This window comes from Scyliorhinus torazame, chromosome 1 (assembly GCF_047496885.1).
Source record: "Scyliorhinus torazame isolate Kashiwa2021f chromosome 1, sScyTor2.1, whole genome shotgun sequence".
NCBI lineage: Eukaryota > Metazoa > Chordata > Chondrichthyes > Carcharhiniformes > Scyliorhinidae > Scyliorhinus > Scyliorhinus torazame.
In genome coordinates this window covers 296,770,798-296,791,766 of record NC_092707.1, presented here as the reverse complement: position 1 = coordinate 296,791,766, position 20,969 = coordinate 296,770,798, and the positions used below count along the sequence as shown (strand labels likewise).

At 51.3% G+C, this 20,969-nt stretch overlaps 1 protein-coding gene across 1 annotated transcript in view; it reads right to left on the bottom strand.

The window, feature by feature from the left end:
• LOC140422708 (NADPH oxidase 3-like) overlaps window positions 1-20,181 on the bottom strand; it is a 112,090-nt gene extending 91,909 nt beyond the window's left edge. Inside the window, exons 1-5 of the mRNA XM_072507671.1 lie at window positions 20,076-20,181; window positions 19,527-19,622; window positions 19,321-19,431; window positions 14,044-14,128; window positions 9,587-9,732 (exon numbers count right to left, since the gene is read on the bottom strand). Coding sequence (XP_072363772.1) covers window positions 9,587-9,732; window positions 14,044-14,128; window positions 19,321-19,431; window positions 19,527-19,622; window positions 20,076-20,120 — 483 coding nt within the window. The 5' untranslated portion in view covers window positions 20,121-20,181. The remainder of the gene's footprint in view (window positions 1-9,586; window positions 9,733-14,043; window positions 14,129-19,320; window positions 19,432-19,526; window positions 19,623-20,075) is intronic.
• Window positions 20,182-20,969: the final 788 nt, after the last annotated feature.

Here is a 20,969-nt window from a genome sequence, read left to right as displayed (position 1 = left end):
AATAATAAATAACAAAAATGAAAACTAGCCCTAATTGGCAACTGCCTTGTCACAAGTAACACTCTCCAAAAATATAATTTAACAGTCCAATATATAATTATCTGTAGCAACGACCTATACATACTATACAGTATAAACAACCCTGAGAGTCCTTCTGGTTCCTCCTCCCCCCGCCCCCCCCCCCCACCCCCGATCCTGGGCTGCTGCTGCTGCCTTCTTTTTCCCATTCCGTCTATCTTTCTGCGAGGTATTCGACGAACGGTTGCCACCGCCTGGTGAACCCTTGAGCCGACCCCCTTAGGACAAACTTAATCCGCTCTAGCTTTATAAACCCCGCCATGTCATTTATCCAGGTCTCCACCCCTGGGGGCTTGGCTTCTTTCCACATTAGCAATATCCTGCGCCGGGCTACTAGGGACGCAAAGGCCAAACCATCGGCCTCTCTCGCCTCCTGCACTCCCGGCTCTTGTGCAACTCCAAATATAGCCAACCCCCAGCTTGGTTCGACCCGGACTCCTACTACTTTTGAAAGCACCTTTGTCACCCCCATCCAAAACCCCTGTAGTGCCGGGCATGACCAAAACATATGGGTATGATTCGCTGGGCTTCTCGAGCACCTCGCACACCTATCCTCCACCCCAAAAAATTTACTGAGTCGTGCTCCAGTCATATGTGCCCTGTGTAATACCTTAAACTGAATCAGGCTTAGCCTGGCACACGAGGACGACGAGTTTACCCTGCTTAGGGCATCTGCCCACAGCCCCTCCTCGATCTCCTCCCCCAGCTCTTCTTCCCATTTCCCTTTTAGTTCATCTACCATAGTCTCCCCTTCGTCCCTCATTTCCCTATATATATCTGACACCTTACCATCCCCCACCCATGTCTTTGAGATCACTCTGTCCTGCACCTCTTATGTCGGGAGCTGCGGGAATTCCCTCACCTGTTGCCTCGCAAAAGCCCTCAGTTGCATATACCTGAATGCATTCCCTTGGGGCAACCCATATTTCTCGGTCAGCGCTCCCAGACTCGCGAACTTCCCATCCACAAACAGATCTTTCAGTTGCGTTATTCCTGCTCTTTGCCACATTCCATATCCCCCATCCATTCCCCCCGGGGCAAACCTATGGTTGTTTCTTATCGGGGACCCCCCCAAGGCTCCAGTCTTTCCCCTATGCCGTCTCCACTGTCCCCAAATCTTCAGTGAGGCCACCACCACCGGGCTTGAGGTGTAGTTCCTCGGTGAGAACGGCAATGGGGCTGTCACCATAGCCTGTAGGCTAGTCCCCCTACAAGACGCCCTCTCTAATCTCTTCCACGCCGCTCCCTCCTCCTCTCCCATCCACTTACTCACCATTGAAATATTAGCGGCCCAATAATACTCACTTAGGCTCGGTAGTGCCAGCCCCCCCCTATCCCTGCTACGCTGTAAGAATCCCTTCCTCACTCTCGGGGTCTTCCCGGCCCACACAAAACCCATGATGCTCTTTTCAATCCTTTCAAAAAAAGCCTTCGTAATCACCACCGGGAGGCACTGAAACACAAAGAGGAATCTCGGGAGGACCACCATCTTAACCGCCTGCACCCTCCCTGCCATTGACAGGGATGCCATATCCCATCTCTTGAAATCCTCCTCCATCTGTTCCACCAACCGCGTTAAATTTAACCTATGCAATGTGCCCCAATTCTTAGCTATCTGGATCCCCAGGTAACGAAAGTCCCTTGTTACCTTCCTCAACGGTAGGTCCTCTATTTCTCTACTCTGCTCCCCTGGATGCACCACAAACAACTCACTTTTCCCCATGTTCAATTTATACCCTGAAAAATCCCCAAACTCCCCAAGTATCCGCATTATTTCTGGCATCCCCTCCGCCGGGTCCGCCACGTATAGTAGCAAATCGTCCGCATACAAAGATACCCGGTGCTCTTCTCCTCCCCTAAGTACTCCCCTCCACTTCTTGGAACCCCTCAACGCTATCGCCAGGGGCTCAATCGCCAGTGCAAACAATAATGGGGACAGAGGGCATCCCTGCCTTGTCCCTCTATGGAGCCGAAAATATGCAGATCCCCGTCCATTCGTGACCACGCTCGCCACTGGGGCCCTATACAACAGCTGCACCCATCTAACATACCCCTCTCCAAAACCAAATCTCCTCAACACCTCCCACAAATAATCCCACTCCACTCTATCAAATGCTTTCTCGGCATCCATCGCCACTACTATCTCCGTTTCTCCCTCTGGTGGGGCCATCATCATTACCCCTAACAACCTCCGTATATTCGTGTTCAGCTGTCTCCCCTTCACAAACCCAGTTTGGTCCTCGTGGACCACCCCCGGGACACATTCCTCTATTCTCATTGCCATTACCTTGGCCAGGACCTTGGCATCTACATTTAGGAGGGAAATAGGTCTATAGGACCCGCATTGTAGCGGGTCCTTTTCCTTCTTTAAGAGAAGCGATATCGTTGCTTCAGACATAGTCGGGGGCAGTTGTCCCCTTTCCTTTGCCTCATTAAAGGTCCTCGTCAGTACCGGGGCGAGCAAGTCCACATATTTTCTATAGAATTCGACTGGGAATCCATCCGGTCCTGGGGCCTTTCCCGCCTGCATGCTCCTAATTCCTTTCACCACTTCTTCTACCTCGATCTGTGCTCCCAGTCCCACCCTTTCCTGCTCTTCCACCTTGGGAAATTCCAGCCGATCCAAGAAGCCCATCATTCTCTCCCTCCCATCCGGGGGTTGAGCTTCATATAATTTTTTATAAAATGTCTTGAACACTCCATTCACTCTCTCCGCTCCCCGCTCCATCTCTCCTTCCTCATCCCTCACTCCCCCTATTTCCCTCGCTGCTCCCCTTTTCCTCAATTGGTGTGCCAGCAACCTGCTTGCCTTCTCCCCATATTCGTACTGTACACCCTGTGCCTTCCTCCATTGTGCCTCTGCAGTGCCTGTAGTCAGCAAGTCAAATTCTACATGTAGCCTTTGCCTTTCCCTGTACAGTCCCTCCTCCGGTGCTTCCGCATATTGTCTGTCCACCCTCAAAAGTTCTTGCAGCAACCGCTCCCGTTCCTTACTCTCCTGCTTCCCTTTATGTGCCCTTATTGATATCAGCTCCCCTCTAACCACCACCTTCAATGCCTCCCAGACCACTCCCACCTGGACCTCCCCATTATCATTGAGTTCCAAGTACTTTTCAATGCACCCCCTCACCTTAGACACACACCCTCATCTGCCATTAGTCCCATGTCCATTCTCCAGGGTGGGCGCCCTCCTGTTTCCTCCCCTATCTCCAAGTCCACCCAGTGTGGAGCGTGATCCGAAATGGCTATAGCCGTATACTCCGTTCCCCTCACCTTCGGGATCAATGCCCTACCCAGCACAAAAAAGTCTATTCGCGAGTAGACTTTATGGACATAGGAGAAAAACGAGAACACCTTACTCCTAGGTCTGCTAAATCTCCACGGGTCTACACCTCCCATCTGCTCCATAAAATCTTTAAGTACCTTGGCTGCTGCCGGCCTCCTTCCAGTCCTGGACTTCAACCTATCCAGCCCTGGTTCCAACACCGTATTAAAATCTCCCCCCATTATCAGCTTTCCCATCTCTAGGTCCGGAATGCGTCCTAGCATCCGCCTCATAAAATTGGCATCATCCCAGTTCGGGGCATATACGTTTACCAAAACCACCGTCTCCCCCTGTAGTTTGCCACTCACCATCACGTATCTGCCCCCGTTATCCGCCACTATAGTCTTTGCCTCGAACATTACCCGCTTCCCCACTAATATAGCCACCCCCCTGTTTTTCGCATCTAGCCCCGAATGGAACACCTGCCCCACCCATCCTTTGCGTAGCCTAACCTGGTCTATCAGTTTCAGGTGCGTTTCCTGTAACATAACCACATCTGCCTTAAGTTTCTTAAGGTGTGCGAGTACCCGTGCCCTCTTTATCGGCCCGTTCAGCCCTCTCACGTTCCACGTGATCAGCCGAGTTGGGGGGCTTCCTACCCCCCCCTTGTCGATTAGCCATCACCTTTTTCCAGCTCCTCACCCGGTTCCCACGCAGCTGTATCTCCTCCAGGCGGTGCCCCCCCGCCCATCCTCTCCCATACCAGCTCCCCCCTCTCCCCAGCAGCAGCAACCCAGTAATTCCCCCCTCCCACCCCCCCCCCGCTAGATCCCCCGCTAGCGTAATTACTCCCCCCATGTTGCTCCCAGAAGTCAGCAAACTCTGGCTGACCTCGGCTTCCCCCCGTGACCTCGGCTCGCACCGTGCGACGCCCCCTCCTTCCTGCTTTTCTATTCCCGCCATGATTATCATAGCGCGGGAACCAAGCCTGCGCTTCTCCCTTGGCCCCGCCCCCAATGGCCAAAGCCCCATCTCCTCCCCCTCCCCTCCTCCCCCCATCACCACCTGTGGGAGAGAGAAAAGTTACCACATCGCAGGATTAGTACATAAAACCCCTCTTTGCCCCCCACATTCGCCCCACCACTTTGTTCGAACGTTCTTTTTAATAACCCGCTCATTCCAGTTTTTCTTCCACAATAAAAGTCCACGCTTCATCCGCCGTCTCAAAGTAGTGGTGCCTCTCTCGATATGTGACCCACAGTCTTGCCGGTTGCAGCATTCCAAATTTTATCTTCTTTTTATGAAGCACCGCCTTGGCCCGATTAAAGCTCGCCCTCCTTCTCGCCACCTCCGCACTCCAGTCTTGATAAACGCGGATCACCGCGTTCTCCCATTTACTGCTCCGAGTTTTCTTCGCCCATCTAAGGACCATTTCTCTATCCTTAAAACGGAGGAATCTCACCACTATGGCTCTGGGAATTTCTCCTGCTCTCGGTCCTCGCGCCATCACTCGGTATGCTCCCTCCACCTCCAACGGACCCGCCGGGGCCTCCGCTCCCATTAACGAGTGCAGCATCGTGCTCACATATGCCCCGACGTCCGCTCCCTCCACACCTTCAGGAAGACCAAGAATCCTCAGGTTGTTCCTCCTTGCGTTGTTTTCCAGTGCCTCCAACCTTTCCACACATCGTTTCTGATGTGCCTCCTGCGTCTCCGTCTTCACCACCAGGCCCTGTATATCGTCCTCATTCTCGGCTGCCTTTGCCTTCACGACCCAAAGCTCCCGCTCCTGGGTCTTTTGTTCCTCCTTTAGCCCTTCGATCGCCTGTAGTATCGGGGCCAACAGCTCTTTCTTCATTTCCTTTTTGATCTCTTCCACACAGCATTTCAAGAACTCTTGTTGTTCAGGGCCCCATGTTAAACTGCCACCTTCCGACGCCATCTTGGTTTTTGCTTGCCTTCCTTGCCGCTGTTCTAAAGGATCCACTGCAATCTGGCCACTTCCCTCTCCTTTTTCCATCCGTATCCAGGGGGGATTCCCTTCTGGTTTACCGCACAGTGTTTTTAGCCGTCAAAATTGCCGTTGGGGCTCCTATCAAGAGCCCAAAAGTCCGTTTCACAGGGAGCTGCCGAAACGTGCGACTCAGCTGGTCATCGCCGCACCCGGAAGTCTTCGAGAATCAGTTATGATGCCGAAATCGGGTCGGGTGCCGATTTCACACCAAATCACAATTCTCCGCCACCTTGACAGCGGCGCCAATGCGTTCCAAGCCACACATACAGTAAACGCCATTGGCATATCATTAGCAGGCCTGACCTGGTATTCTCCCGGGCCTCCATGATTTTCCGCCTGGCCTGGAGGGAATTCCCAATGGCGAGTTTCACTTGTGCTTTTAAAAGTTGAGAAACAGGCGCAATGGCTGATGTGGGTGGGAGAGGACACAGAGAGCTGCGACCGTGGGCAGTCCCTGGTTCTGTGACTGCATCTCCACGATCGATGGAACTGCCTGTTCCAGAAGCCCAAAACCTGTATGGACGGCAGCAAGTCCCTGTGGCGGCCCGCCTTCCGTCCGTCCACTAGCTCGGGAATTCCTACCAGATGGTGTTGCATACTGGAGCATGTGTGTGGTATGCAACAGATAGTGTCCCAGGAGCCACTTCACTAAGGTGACCAACCGAGGTGAGTGTCTCTGGGAGGGTGGAGGTGTTGGAGACCTTGGTTGTCCTGGGTCACGGGTCTATGGCTCGTGTCCGTGTCGTCATTGCTGGTCGGCACCTGGGGTGCTTGCTGTGACCGTAGCTGGGGCCAGGGCCGGGGACACCATAAGGGGCAACCCCAGCACCAGCAGCTCCTGCAAGACAGAAAACAAGACGCATTATTAGACCACGTGCTGGGAGGAAGGAGTGGAGTTGGTGGGAAGGGGGTTGTGTTGGGGAGAGGGGGTGAGTTGCGAGGGGGGAGTACGGTTGGTGGTGGTGTGGGTGTGAGGGTGGTGTGTTGGTGAGGGTGGTGTGGTGGCGAGGGTGGTGTGAGGGTAGTGATGGGATGAGGGTAGTGTGGGGATGAGGGTGGTGTGGGGGTGAGGATGGTGTGTGGGTGGTGTTGGGATGAGGGTAGTGTGGGGATGAGGGTGGTGTGGGGGTGAGGATGGTGTGAGGGTGGTGTTGGGATGAAGGTGGTGTGGGGGTGAGGATGGTGTGGGGGTGGTGTTGGGATGAGGGTAGTGTGGGGATGAGGGTGGTATGGGGGTGAGGATGGTGTGGGGGTGGTGTTGGGATGAGGGTAGTGTGGGGATGAGGGTGGTGTGAGGGTGGTGTTGGGATGAGGGTGGTGTGGGGGTGAGGATGGTGTGGGGGGGGAGGATGGTGTGGGGGTGGTGTTGGGATGAGGGTAGTGTGGGGATGAGGGTGGTGTGGGGGTGAGGATGGTGTGAGGGTGGTGTTGGGATGAGGGTGGTGTGGGGGTGAGGATGGTGTGGGGGTGCTGTTGCGATGAGGGTAGTGTGGGGATGAGGGTGGTGTGGGGGTGAGGATGGTGTGGGGGTGGTGTTGGGATGAGGGTAGTGTGGGGATGAGGGTGGTATGGGGGTGAGGATGGTGTGGGGGTGGTGTTGGGATGAGGGTAGTGTGGGGATGAGGGTGGTGTGGGGGTGAGGATGGTGTGGGGGTGGTGTTGATATGAGGGTAGTGTGGGGATGAGGGTGGTGTGGGGGTGAGGATGGTGTGGGGGTGAGGATGATGTGGGGGTGGTGTGGGGATGAGGGTAGTGTGGGGATGAGGGTGGTGTGGGGGTGAGGATGGTGTCGGGATGAGGATGGTGTGGGGATGAGGATGGTGTGGAGATGAGGGTGGTGTGGGGATGAGGATGGTGTGGGGGTGAGGATGGTGTGGGGATAAGGGTGGTGTGGGGGTGAGGATGGTGTGAGGGTGGTGTTGGGATGAGGGTAGTGTGGGGATGAGGATGGTGTGGGGATGAGGATGGTGTGGGGGTGGTGTTGGGATGAGGATGGTGTGGGGGTGAGGATGGTGTGGGGATGAGGATGGTGTGGGGGTGAGGATGGTGTTGGGATGAGGATGGTGTGGGGATGAGGATGGTGTTGGGATGACGATGGTGTGGGGATGAGGGTGTTGTGGGGATGAGGATGGTGTGGGGGTGAGGGTGGTGTGGGGGTGAGGATGGTGTGGGGGTGAGGATGGTGTGGGGATGAGGGTGGTGTGGGGATGAGGATGGTGTGGGATGAGGATGGTGTGGGGATGAGGATGGTGTGGGGGTGAGGATGGTGTGGGGATGAGGGTGGTGTGGGGATGAGGGTGGTGTGGGGGTGAGGATGGTGTGGGGATGAGGATGGTGTGGGGATGAGGGTGGTGTGGGGGTGAGGATGGTGTGGGGGTGAGGATGGTGTGGGGATGAGGATGGTGTGGGGATGAGGGTGATGTGGGGGTGAGGATGGTGTGGGGATGAGGGTGGTGTGGGGATGAGGATGGTGTGGGGGTGAGGATGGTGTGGGGATGAGGGTGGTGTGGGGATGAGGGTGGTGTGGGGATGAGGATGGTGTGGGGATGAGGATGGTGTGGGGATGAGGGTGGTGTTGGGATGACGATGGTGTGGGGATGAGGATGTTGTGGGGATGAGGGTGGAGTGGGGGTGAGGATGGAGTGGGGGTGAGGATGGAGTGGGGGTGAGGATGGAGTGGGGGTGAGGATGGTGTGGGGATGAGGATGGTGTGGGGGTGGTGTTGGGATGAGGGTGGTGTGGGGGTGAGGATGGTGTGGGGGTGAGGATGGTGTGGGGGTGGTGTTGGGATGAGTGTAGTGTGGGGATGAGGATGGTGTGGGGGTGCGGATGGTGTGAGGGTGGTGTGGGGATGAGGGTGGTGTGGGGCTGAGGATGGTGTGGGGGTGAGGATGGTGTGGGGGTGGTGTTGGGATGAGTGTAGTGTGGGGATGAGGGTAGTGCGGGGATGAGGGTGGTGTGGGGGTGAGGGTGGTGCGGGGGGGTGAGGGTGGTGTGGGGTGAGGGTGGTGTGGGAGTGGTGTTATGGGTGTTGACACCAGTGCCATGGAGAACCGCAACTCAGCGGGTCTCACTTCTTCGCCCGATGCAGACCTCCACCCTGGCGACTGCTGTTTCTTCGGGCCCGCCGACCACGTCCAGGCTCCCTGCTCTGCCATGTTGAGGGGCCGCAGGTCCGACGGGCCCCCTCAGTTTTTTCCTGCTCCTGGTGGTTATGGGCAACCTTGGGGGTGGGAGCGGGGCGGAAACAGAAAACGCACAGTGTTAGACAGTCCGACGCATGCAGCCCAAAGGGTGGGTAGCTGGTGGCTTCAGTGGCTAAGGCACCCGACCATGGCGGCAGGTATGGGTGCCAGCATGTGGTGCAGGGTGGGGCTTCGCCAGCCTCAGGGTGGGAGGGGTAGGGTAATGGGTGTGAGGGACGGGGGTTGGCGCCAGGGGCACAGTGCTGCCTACTAACCCTGGCTAGCCTGAGGAGGTGGTGCAGTTTTTACGCCACTTCTGGCCTGTCCGGATGGTGTTGCTCACGGCGCTGTCCGCCTCTGACACCTGCGGCCAGGCACGGCAAATGGCGATGGCTGGCAGCCTCCTTCCCGGGCTGGAGTACAGGGTCACCCAGCTTGGTGTCCGCGAAATGAGGTGCCGGCCTCCTTGCTGCCATCTTGTTGGCTGGAATGGTGTGTGCGAAGAGTGCAGTGTGTATATGCGGCTGCAGCTTGTCGGCCTGTTGAGGGTCAATTGCAAATCTGGCGAATCCAGCACCGTTTCACATTGGAATCGATTGTGTTCCACATGGCGCTAGTGCTAGACCCACGACAGTCATTGAATTGGTCCAACTCCGGCACCAGATTTGCTGTCATAGAACTCCGTGAATCCTGCACGGGCTCAACATTTAGGCCAGGGTTCTTCGGCCGTGTTTGCCCAGCGACCGGAGAATTCTGCCCGAAGTCCATGGATTTTTCCATTGCCGGCGTCTTTTCTGTGGCGTTCTTGTGGCGGGCGGGGTGGAAGAATCCAGCATTAGTCTCAGGAGGTAGAATTCCGCCACATAAGTTTTGTAGTATCATTTTGTTTTTCTTTGCTGAAGCTAAACAATTGATGATTTGCAGATATATTGAAATAGTTAAAAAAAAATTCAGTATCCTAAACAAAAGAAGATAACATTTCGATTCATTAATTCAATACTTTAATTCCTCACTTTAATCAGTGGAGAATCCAAGTCCACATACCGTATCATATGTTCTGATGGGGTTGAGGTAGCTTTCACTAGTGTTCTTCCCAATGCTGGAAAGTCTTATCAGTAAGTCTTTGGCAGCAGGCGAATAACTGGTGTGGTATCGCTCAATATTGAACAGATGTGCAATTACGTGGATAACTAAATGTTAACAAACAGATATTTTATTTTCCACATTTTTGTTAGTTTTATTTAATAAAATGAACATTTACAATGGCTTGCACACAGAGGGCCTTGGGGGCATGCTGAGAGGCAGGAAGGCTGGCAAAATGCTGCGGGAAGATGGCAGATAGCATGTCCATTGTCGTCCTACCGCCTTGCCATCTTACCAGTGGCGGGAAGGCTCACAGATGGGCCGCCCAATTGAGCCACTTAAGTGGCCAATTAAGGGTTGTTTCCCACCTCCACTGCCATTTTACCAGCACCTGGGTGCCCTTCGCCAAATGGGATATCACAAGGTACACCTTGACAGCCTCCCTGCAGACTCCTGGGGCACCCCCCTTTTCAGCCAATCCTTGGAGCATTGAGGCTCCCCTGGCGGCAATTGATGTCATAATGGCAATGGTTCTGCCTGCTTTCAGTGGCCACTTTGCCAAAACCTGCCTGGCCCTGACACTGGAAAGAATACATTGATAGAAATCAGGTGATGCTAGTAACTTGGTATGATGTCCACCATGAAAAATGTATTCTGCCAATGCTCACAGTCAAAAGTCAGCCACTTAGCAGATGCTTCATATAGAATCTTAGCATGAGTCAGCACTTTCAGATGAGGGAAGAAACTGAAGAAAATAAACAAACTGAACCTGCAACATTTCTAAATTTTACCCTGCAGCACATGAAACCTGGCAGCTGAAGGGCAGTGAGAACAAATGGAATCAACAGATAAATGTCCTCTCAGCATTGCTTGTAAGTCAGGAGAAACATCAGTGTCATGGCATGAAAAGTCTGGACAGAGTAGATGGGAAGAAGCAGTTCCCACTTGTGGAAGGATCGAGAATGAAAAGACACATTTTAAGTAATTGGGAAAAGAAGCAAAAGTGATTATATGGATTCTATGGACATGGTCTACTCCTGCTCCTAACTTGTATGTTCGTATATATGAAAAACGTTTTCACATGGTTAAGGATCGGAATGCACTGCCTGAAAGTGTGGTGGAGGCAGGTACAATTGACGGGTTCAAAAGGGTAATAAACGGTTTTGCTAAAAAAGAAGAAAGTGCAGGATTACTGGGCGGGGGCAAGAATGGCACTCAGTGCGTTGGTCATTCAGAAGCTGGTGTAAATGCCGGCCGAAATACCTCCTGCACTGTAACAATTCTGTGATTCTATGAGTTTCTGATATTAGGGGGGTCTTGAGACACATCGGGTAGGTGGCAAGAGACACTTTTTAGTTGCTGGTGGGGAGTCAGAGACATTTGAAATGAAATGAAATGAAAATCGCTTATTGTCATAAGTAGGCTTCAATGAAGTTACTGTGAAAAGCCCCTAGTCGCCACATTCCAGTGCCTGTTCGGGAGGCTGATAGGGGACGAAGACAGAAGGGATGCGTTGGAGACACATTGGGTGACTGGTGATATAGGAGGGTTGGAGATACATATCAGAAGTAAAGAAGATGTTGGCATATTCATTACAGTGGGGTTGTGTGCAAAGTGCAGGCATGTGTCTGTGGCATTAGGGAGTGGCGGTTGTATCAATTGCTCGCAAGGTTTGATCAGGGGGACACTAACAGATTTGCTTTGATGTTTCTTTGGCCCTTCCGATATCTCCGACTCCCTGCTATCTTTCCAGCCTTGTCAATGTGTAATCAACCACCCACCCAATGTGTCATCAATGCACTGATATCTTCCGCTACCACCCGCCCACCCTGTGTCTGCGACCACTTGCCTGATGTGCATCTGACCCCATGGTGTGTCTCCCTCCCCTTGTTCCTCTCTGAAGTTACTCCAGCTTCCTTGATGTGTCTCCGATCCCTCTGATGTGTCTCCAACGTCCCACAATGTGTCTCCAAAGCTCAATGAATCTATTGCCCCCTCAATGTGTCTCTGGCTGCCTTAAAGTGTCTCCAGTCTCTTTGATATCTTTAGCTGTTCTGATTGTTTCAAGGCTCCCAACTAATGTCTCCCTCATCTCTACTTGCCGGCTGTGGTAGGGTGTGCAAGACTTCCCATTCCCTCACTGTAGCTGGAAAACAGAGACCAAAGCTTCAATCACATTCTGCTGCTAAGTTTGGCAGGTGCCTTGTATTTCCAGGTTTCTTGGTTGCTTGCTACACCTTCTCCTCTCGCCCCACTCCATGATCACTTCGTGTACAGGGCTACTGAGTAAATGCCATTGTTATTTTTATAGCATATAATTGACTAGATTCAGAAACATATTGCAGTTACTGCATCAAGAAATAAATAGAGCTCGGCCTGGGGTGGGGGCAGGGGTGGGGGGGGGATGCCATTCCGTAGGGCAGGGACTCACTTTGGGTATCTGGAGGTGCAGGTTGCCCGGGAGTGGGGGAAGCTTCGCAGGTACAACATCACTAGTTTGGTGGGGAGAGTGAAAGCCGATCTGGCAAGGTGGGATGGTCTCCCTCTGTCACTGGCAGGTCGGGTACAGGCAGTTAAAATGAATGTGTTGCCGCAATTTCTGTTTATTTTTCAATGCCTACCGATCTTCCTGCTAAAGTCTTTTTTCAGGGAGATTGAGGGAAGGATTACCTCATTCATATGGGGAGGGAAGGTGGCCAGAGTGAGAAAGGTGCCGTTACAGAGGGGAAGGCAGGCAGGGGGTTTGGGTCTCCCGAACCTGATGTACTACTACTGGGCGGCGAACGTGGAGAAAGTGCGGAGCTGGGTCAGAGGGGTTGATTCCCAGTGGGTCAGAATGGAGGAGAGGTTGTGCAGGGGGTCGGGGCTGAAAGCATGAGCAACAGCGCCGCTCCCGATAGCTCCGGGGAAATACTCAGGGAGTCCGGTAATAATAGCTTCATTGAAAATCTGGAGGCAGTTTCGCCAACACTTCAGGTTGGGGGTAGGGTCAAGGGAAATGCCGATTCGGGGGAACCACAGATTTGAGCCAGGGAGGTGGGATGGAAGTTTTCGGAAATGGGAAGAGAAGGGGATTAAGAGCTAAAAGATTTGTTTCTTCGGGGTCGTTTTGCATGATTGGGGGAGCTGGAAGCGAATTATGGGCTGGAGTAGGGAGAAGTGTTTAGATCCTTGCAGGTTCGGGATTTTGCCAGGAAGGAGATACAGAGCTTCCCGGAGATACTGGCCTCCACATTGCTGGAGGAGGTGCTGACGACAAGGGAACTGGAGAAGGGGGCAGTGTCAGCGGTGTAAGGAGCTATTTTGGAAGAGGATAAGGCACCACTGGAAGGGATCAAAGCAAAGTGGGAGGAAGAGCTGGGAGAGGTTATAGAGGACGGGGTCTGGTGTGAGGTGCTCCGGAGAGTGAATGCCTCCACCTCATGTGCAAGGTTGGGGCTGATACAGCTGAAGGTGGTATATAGAGCGCACCTCACGAGGGCGAGGATGAGCCGATTTTTTGAAGGAGTAGAGGATGTGTGTGAACGTTGCCGGGGGGGTGGGGGGGGGGGGGGGGGGGGGAGGGGGAGGGGGGGGGGGCGCTAATCGCGTTCATATGTTTTGGTCCTGTCCAAAGCTAGGGGAGTACTGGAAGGAGGTTTTTGGGGTAATTTCCAAGGTGGTGCGCGTGAAACTGGACCCAGGTCCCCGGGAGGCCATATTTGGGGTGTCGGACCAGCTAGGGTTGGAAACGGGTGCGGAGGCAGATGTTGTAGCCTTCACCTGGTTAATCGCCCGAAGGCGGATCCTGCTGGGATGGAGAGCAGCCTCTCCAGCCTGTGCCCTGGCGTGGCGGTGGGACCTGTTGGAATACTTGACCCTTGAGAGGGTTAAGTTCGAACTGAGGGGAAGCTCGGAGGAGTTCTACAAGTCATGGGCACTATTTATTATGCACTTTCAAGAACTGGATAACATCAAACATTAGTTGGGGGGGGGGGGGGGGCTGTGTAGATTAAGGGTGACTATGGGTAATCGCTGATTCCTTTTTGTCATTTGTTTATGTAAACATGCGGGCTGATGTTTGGGGGTTGGTGGGCGGATGGGATCGTTGTTATTGTTTTGGGGATTGACATATCTTGCTGATTATTGTTTATTGTTGGTGGGTGTAATTCAGGAGAAAATGTGAAAAAGGAGGAAAATAAAAATATTTTTAAAAAAAGAAATAAATAGAGCAATTTGATGTGAAGGGGAAAGTTGTGAAAGTGTGGGGAAAGATGGATACAGATAAATGCAATTAGACAAATATGTATCGAAGAAAGTTGAAGAAAACAAAGGAATCAAACCTGCAAAATCTTTACAATGTATATGATAATAATTATATTTCAAACTTTGCACACTTGCAGCTTAATTATTTGGCAATTTATCAGCAAATATCCCACCTGTGTGTAGGATTATCATGTAGGCGACCAGCTGATGAAATCTGACGTTTTTATCCAGCTGCCTTCTCATATTGCTTCGGCAACACTGCTTTAAAAAGTACGCAAACACACTTGATAGATTAAATAATTAATATAGTGGAATATATGTCTGACATTAATTAGACATTCCTTGCCGCGACTGAATTAGAAGAACTTCTCAAAGAATTTTCAGACTCTTGTGATCCAGACATTGCCGATCATCTCACCAAAAACTAGACAACACACGCCGCACTCGCTGGGAAGAGCTCACCAGCAATCTGGACTGCACTCACTCCAGCCGGAAAGACTGGAGACTGATCTAGCAACTAGCAACTGGGCAGCAACTTGCAACTTCCACCCGGAGTAGCAGCCATCTTGTCAAAGGTTGCAGAACTCTCACCAGCAATGTTGCTATGGAATGGAGATCCTCCAAAGGACAAAGAACTCAAACCAGGCCAAACAGCCAAACCTCACAGATGAGGTCCAATTAGCAAACGTAAACCTATCAAAGCTGCGGGTTCCGACCAAATCTACACTGAATTCCATAAGCACCTTTGCCCCGTGGTGACAAAAACGTTCTCCATCTTTCTGACCAGAATCATCCAAGAGAAGCACCTGCCAATCATTTGGAAGAAAGCCAAGATGGAATTCAGAGTAGATTTGGTCGTATTCCACTCCACACCTACAATAAACGGCTTTGGCATATTTTTAGCGGGCCTAACCCGGTATTCTCCAGGGCCTCTGCGATCCTGCCAGGGCCAAGGGGGGTGAGGGGGGGGGTGAGGTGATGAAGGGTAACCAGAGGATGGGCCATGGGGCCGAGGTGACCCGCCATGGACTGGTGTGTCCTGGCATGGACTGCCATTGCTGCAGCCTGCAACACAACCCACTGACCACCCATCGTGACCCCTGATAGTGCAGAGTGATGCTGGCTGTATGGTTGCCCCCACACCACCCCCCCCTCAACTGGCCACCATCCGCTGGCAGGGCATCACGGGGCCCACCCAAGGTCAATGCCCACAGTAGCCCCTACAGGGGGGTGCCGGACTGGGGCCATAGAGCGTACAGCTGGCTTGGGTAGCAAAAGCCGACGGTACCCTGGCATCTTTCGGCGATGTCTGACTCCTGCCCACGATAGCACTTTCCACCGTCCACTTGGGTGATCCCTGCATGCGAGCTGACCATTCCATTACACAGTCCCATTAAATCCCTGGGTGGCGGTGTTGGGATGTGTGGGGGGTGTTGGGGAGGGATATGGTGGGGGAGGGGGGACACCAGAGGAGTGAGCACTGGTTGAATTCCGGTCCCTGGGCTGAGCCCACCCACAGCATCCGCCCGCCAAATCTGGCACCGTTTCTCATTGGAATCGATTTTGTTCCACATGATGCTGGTGCTACCCCTTAATGGTCGTTGAATTGGTCCAGGTGCGGCTCCAGTTTTGCTGTTGTGGAAGTCCACTAACCCTGCCCCAAGTCAACACTAGACTCAGGAACAGAGTATCCGGCCCCATTACTTTTGTGATCCTGCTCTTTAATTTGGCCCTTAGCTGACCACACTCCCTCAGCAAAGCCTCTACTTTAGTCCTGTCTATGTCATTGGTACCCACATGGATCACGATAACTGGGTCTTTCCATTCCCACTCCCAAGGTCCTCTCCAACCCCAAGGACATGTCCTTAACCTTGGTGCTGGTCTCGCAACACAGCCTTTGAGACTCATACTCTTTTTTGCAGAGAACCGTATCTATATGCATAATTATACCGCCCCCTACTACAATTATGCCTTATTACTCCACCCATTTGATTGGCCACCTGCACACGGTTCCATGGTCAGTTTCCTCATCTTTCCTGCAGTCCCTGCTCTTGTCCACATAAACTGCAGGAACCTAAAATCTGTTGGACAATTGTAAGCACTGAGGATCCTCCTTTGCTACCTTTTTGATCCCAATGCCTACCTCACTTGGAGTCACCACCCACTTGTCCCTGACTAAGGACCAAATCTGTAGTGCCTAGCTTAAGAAATCTGACTGTCTCCTGGAATAAAGTGTCGAGATAATTTCCCTGATGCTCGGACTCCAGATCAACAACGGAGCTGAAGTTCCTGAAGTTGCAGCGGTGGTTGTCGTGGGTCACCCTGTGGTCCACCAGCTCACACATGCCACAGCTGCAACACATCACCTCAAATCAGTGTAATAAGTTGATTGATATCAGGATGTGTATACTCTGCATACAGCTGGTGAATGCTTCCTGTATATATGTAAATACCCTCATTAAATTGACATCTGGTGTAACTGGTTCCAGAAATGTGTGCTTGTACTACAAATGCTATTTGAAGGCAAAAGAACACGTATAACACCAAAGAAAACTGCCACTATGTTGCTGAATTTTATGGCCTATGTCTTTAGCAGGCAATATCCTACTGAGTTACAGTTATTGCTAAATGTTGTTATTTATTTATAGAAAGAAGTTCCTTCTTTAAAACAACGCATTTGACTACATTTTTGTGGTCTCACGTTACCACAGTGCCAACTGAAGGTTTTCCCATAATACACTGGGAGGGAAACCCACAAGCCAACCTGCCGCCCTTAAATTTATCGAGGGCCTGAATGTGTTCCCACCACCACCACAATAATACGGCTAGGAATACAGAACAAAGGAGGTCAGCCTGCACCATCTCAGGTATAAAGGTAGGAAGGGAGGGGATTGTACTTCCTGTAGAGGGTGATCTGTGCTCCTCGGGGTACCCTCTTCACAAGATGTTACATCTTCTTTGTGACTCACGCCGATCTCCATAACCTGACCACCATCCTGCCCAGAGAGCCTGATTCCTCCTCAACCAAAAACCCCACATGTCTAAGTCAGGTCACCATTGATCTTCTCCACGGGACTGCCTGTAGCCTCATCAACTGCTACTACTGAGATCAGGCACTGCTGGGACAGCTGTTGGTCAATTGGACTTGCCGGCAGCTCTCAACAGAGGGTCATCCTTTCCCACAATTATCTCAGTAACGCTGTCCCCAGCGTGTTATCGTTGTGGGACAGCCTTTTTTAATATCAGTCATATCGTGACTGACTTCATGCACAATCCTCTGGGATAGAGAATTCCAAAATATCAAGTCAGATGTAAATAATCATGAATCAAAAAATAACAGCAGGGCATTCCTGGAGTCCTGCCATTATTGATGCCCCAACTAAAGAACATGGGGGTAATTTTGACTTTGGGTGATAGTGGCCATGTTTCCCTATGTACAACATTTACACCACTTCCAAACTAATTCAACTACTTTACTGCATAAAAGGTATGGTCAGAATTCTCCGTTTGGGAGAGTAAGGGTCTGATTTAATGGCCTTGACGAGCCTGAATTGGTGTCGGGACAAGGCTGTTGAATCTCGCAAGGGGCCTCTCGTGAGATTTGCAATGCTTGAAACGCCTCACCAGATTTAACGGAGTCTCGCAAAATGTCGCGATCTGGATTTCGCCCTCACGTTTAGGGTTATTTAAATATGGGTTTGTGAGATTCACGCGGCACCTGGGGCTTAATGGCTTCGCCTGGGAGACCTTGCCAGGGCGCCATTTAGTACTGGTTTCTACGGTTGTAATGGAACTGAAGGGATCTCCCAGGCCACCAGAGACTCTAGGAGGTCCGGGACAGAGCAGGGTGGCACCTTGGCACTCCCCCTGGCACCCGGGCACCTTGGCACTGCCACTGGGCACCCTGGCAGTGTTGCACGGGCACCCTGGCCATGCCAGTCTGGACTGTCAGTCCGCTAGGCCTGAATAGCATGCGATTTGCACTCCATTGGGGTCGCTATTCGGTAAGCGGGTCAGGGCATACAAAAGGCCCAGCACTCTGCCGGCGAGAATTGAAATAAATTCCTGGCGCAGCAGGCATTGTAACCACAGGGTGGCCTGAGGAGTGCCCTGAGGAGTGCCAACACCTGGTGGTCCCTGATTGAACTTGGCCATGGCCATCCCTTTGATGAAACAGCTGGGGTATGAGGGTGTCCAGAGGGGCAGACTGGGTGGACCCAGATGAGCAGGTGCTCCCTGAGCATTTAAAGGACACAGGCAGCACTCAGCAATGTGAGCAGCCACGAGCCTGTAAGTAGCACCAAAGGGGTGTGTTTAAAAGACAGTCTGCAGCAATGGTGGTCTGAGCCACGCCACCCCGATCCCAAGGGGTACACCCCTAGTCCACGATCTTGTAACCAAGTTGTTGCCCGCTGCTGCCCCCGGCCCGGGCAGCCACCCCCAGCAAGCCCGACAATCTTTGTGGCTTTTTCAGAGTTGCTTTCATCTCCTGTTCCCCCTCTGCAGTCATGGAGCCCAGGCCCCCCTTGAAAATACTTGCACCTATTCGTGCCCACGAGACTTCCGCCAAAGAGGGGCGGAATATCGCAGACGGGTGGAGCATGAAGTATCCAAGCCGCTAATGATATTAAAATCCATGCAAATGACAGTTTTCCATGGATCCATCGGTGCAGGGTGCAAACCTCGATTCTTCCGCCCGTGGGGAACCGGAGCATGGTGTCAGAATTGGCGCTGGGCGCAAAACAGATATTTTCCATTTCACACTATTCTCCACTCGATCGTAATTCTTGCTTCCAGCATCACAAAGCGGACAACCCAGCCCATTATATAAATGCAACAACGTTCTTCTTTTTCTATCATCGATCAAAAACTCTTGCTAACTTACAAATTCCATCTTACACTCCGAGTGTTGTACTGTTGGGATTGAACATTTCTATTCTACCGTGGAGCAGCACAGTAGCATTGTGGATAGCACAATTGCTTCACAGCTCCAGGGTCCCAAGTTCGGTTCTGGCTTAGGTCATTATCTGTGCGGAGTCTGCACATCCTCCCCGTGTGTGCGTGGGTTTCCTCCGGGTGCTCCGGTTTCCTCCCACAGTCCAAAGATGTGCAGGTTAGGTGGACTGGCCATGATAAATTGCCCTTAGTGTCCAAAATTGCCCTTAGTGTCCAAAAATTGCCCTTAGTGTTGGGTGGGGTTACTGGGTTATGGGGATCGGGTGGAGGTGTTGACCTTGGGAAGGATGCTCTTTCCAAGAGCCGGTGCAGTCTCGATGGGCCGAATGGCCTCCTTCTGCACTGTAAATTCTATGTTAATCTATATATTATTACTGTAAAGCCTAAACCTCAATGTAACATTTTGACATAACATTTTCTGATCTTTCTTGCATGTGGTATAAATGTACCAAGTAGTGTAAATCTTAGAGTACCTTGGAAGAAATAGTATGTACACTGCACGATCCTCTCAGAAATGAAATCAGATTCCGACTGATAGGTAGCAGGATCAGGAGACAGTTTAAGTTGAGACACATCGCAGATGCTCTTGACCAAGCCAGCGCTGACTGATAGGAGAAATCAAACACACGTCTCTAACTTATTACCAAGAGTAGATTAACGGTGTAAAAATATGTATAATTAACAATAATAAAGCACTTACCCCAAGCAGTGCACGAGTATAAATATATGCTTCCTCTTGTTCATATAGGAAGAAAGTGTGGCCAAAAAGGAAAGTATTGACACCCAACCACAACAACTGTAACATAAAACGCTTTTATTTCACAAACTAGGTAATAACATGTCAAATGGTTTATTGTGGGGTAGCAAATGTTTAGAATGAAAAAGCCTTCCAAATCAATTATGCATAACATTTCAAATGTTTTAAAAGTGGTGAAGCTAAGAATGGCTTCAAATTAAACTAAGTAAACTTTTACAAATTAAAAACGAACTGTGTCTAATGCATAACATGGTGCAGAAACAATAATTCATCTGGATATCTCAATAAATGTAGTTACTTCTGTTTCCTTGTAAACTACAAAATATATATTTTGCTAAACAGGCCTGGAAAAATAGTTCATTAACGTTTAAAGTTGTGCACGACAATTAAAGCTTTTTATTTGTAATAGTGAGTTTAAACATTGAATAACAAAACATTGGCTTTGTACGAAGAGAAAATTTGACAAATTAACAGTAAAAATATAAGACTTACTAATATGATGAGCTTTGGAGCGTCATTCACAAACCAGTTTGCCATTGATCATGTAGAACTGTGACTTTAATCTGTTTTCTGCTTCTTTACAACTGGTGTTTTGTTTTCTACCTACCCAGCCCTGTCAGTTGTTGCTGAGGTGTAGCATTACTGAGGGTGCACTCTGGGAATTGTAGTTCAGTCTTTGCCTGTCTAATATTCAAATACTTGTTTTTTAAAAAAATATATTGATTAAAGTTTTTTAACACAATTTTTCTCCCTTACAAACAATAACCCCCCCCCCCCCCCCCCCCGCCGTAACAAAAAAAAATGAGAAATCGCGCAGAGCAAGATATATACATGGCAAAATGATATATTTACACAGCTTTGTACACTGGCCCTCACCCGTACGAGCCAGTTTCCCCAACCCTTCATGTTATCTCTTGCTCATCCATCCTCCCAGGCAGTCCCCCCCTCCTCCCCCCCCCCCCCAAGGTTGCTGCTGCTGACCGACCTTCCTCTAATGCTCCGCAAGATAGTCTAGGAACGGTTGCCACCGCTTGTAGAACCCCTGCGCAGACCCTCTCAAGGCGAACTTAATACTCTCCAACTTTATGAACCCAGCCATATCATTTATCCAGGCCTCCAGGCTGGGGGGCTTCGCCTCCTTCCACATTAGCAAGATCCTTCGCCGGGCTACTAGGGACGCAAAGGCCAGAATGCCGGCCTCTTTCGCCTCCTGTACTCCCGGTTCGTCAACGACTCCAAATATTGCTAGCCCCCAGCCTGGCTTGACCCGGACTTTCACCACCTGAGATATTGCTCCCGCCACTCCTCTCCAGAACCCCTCCAGTGCCGGGCATGACCAAAACATATGGACATGGTTTGCCGGGCTCCCTGAGCACCTTCCGCATC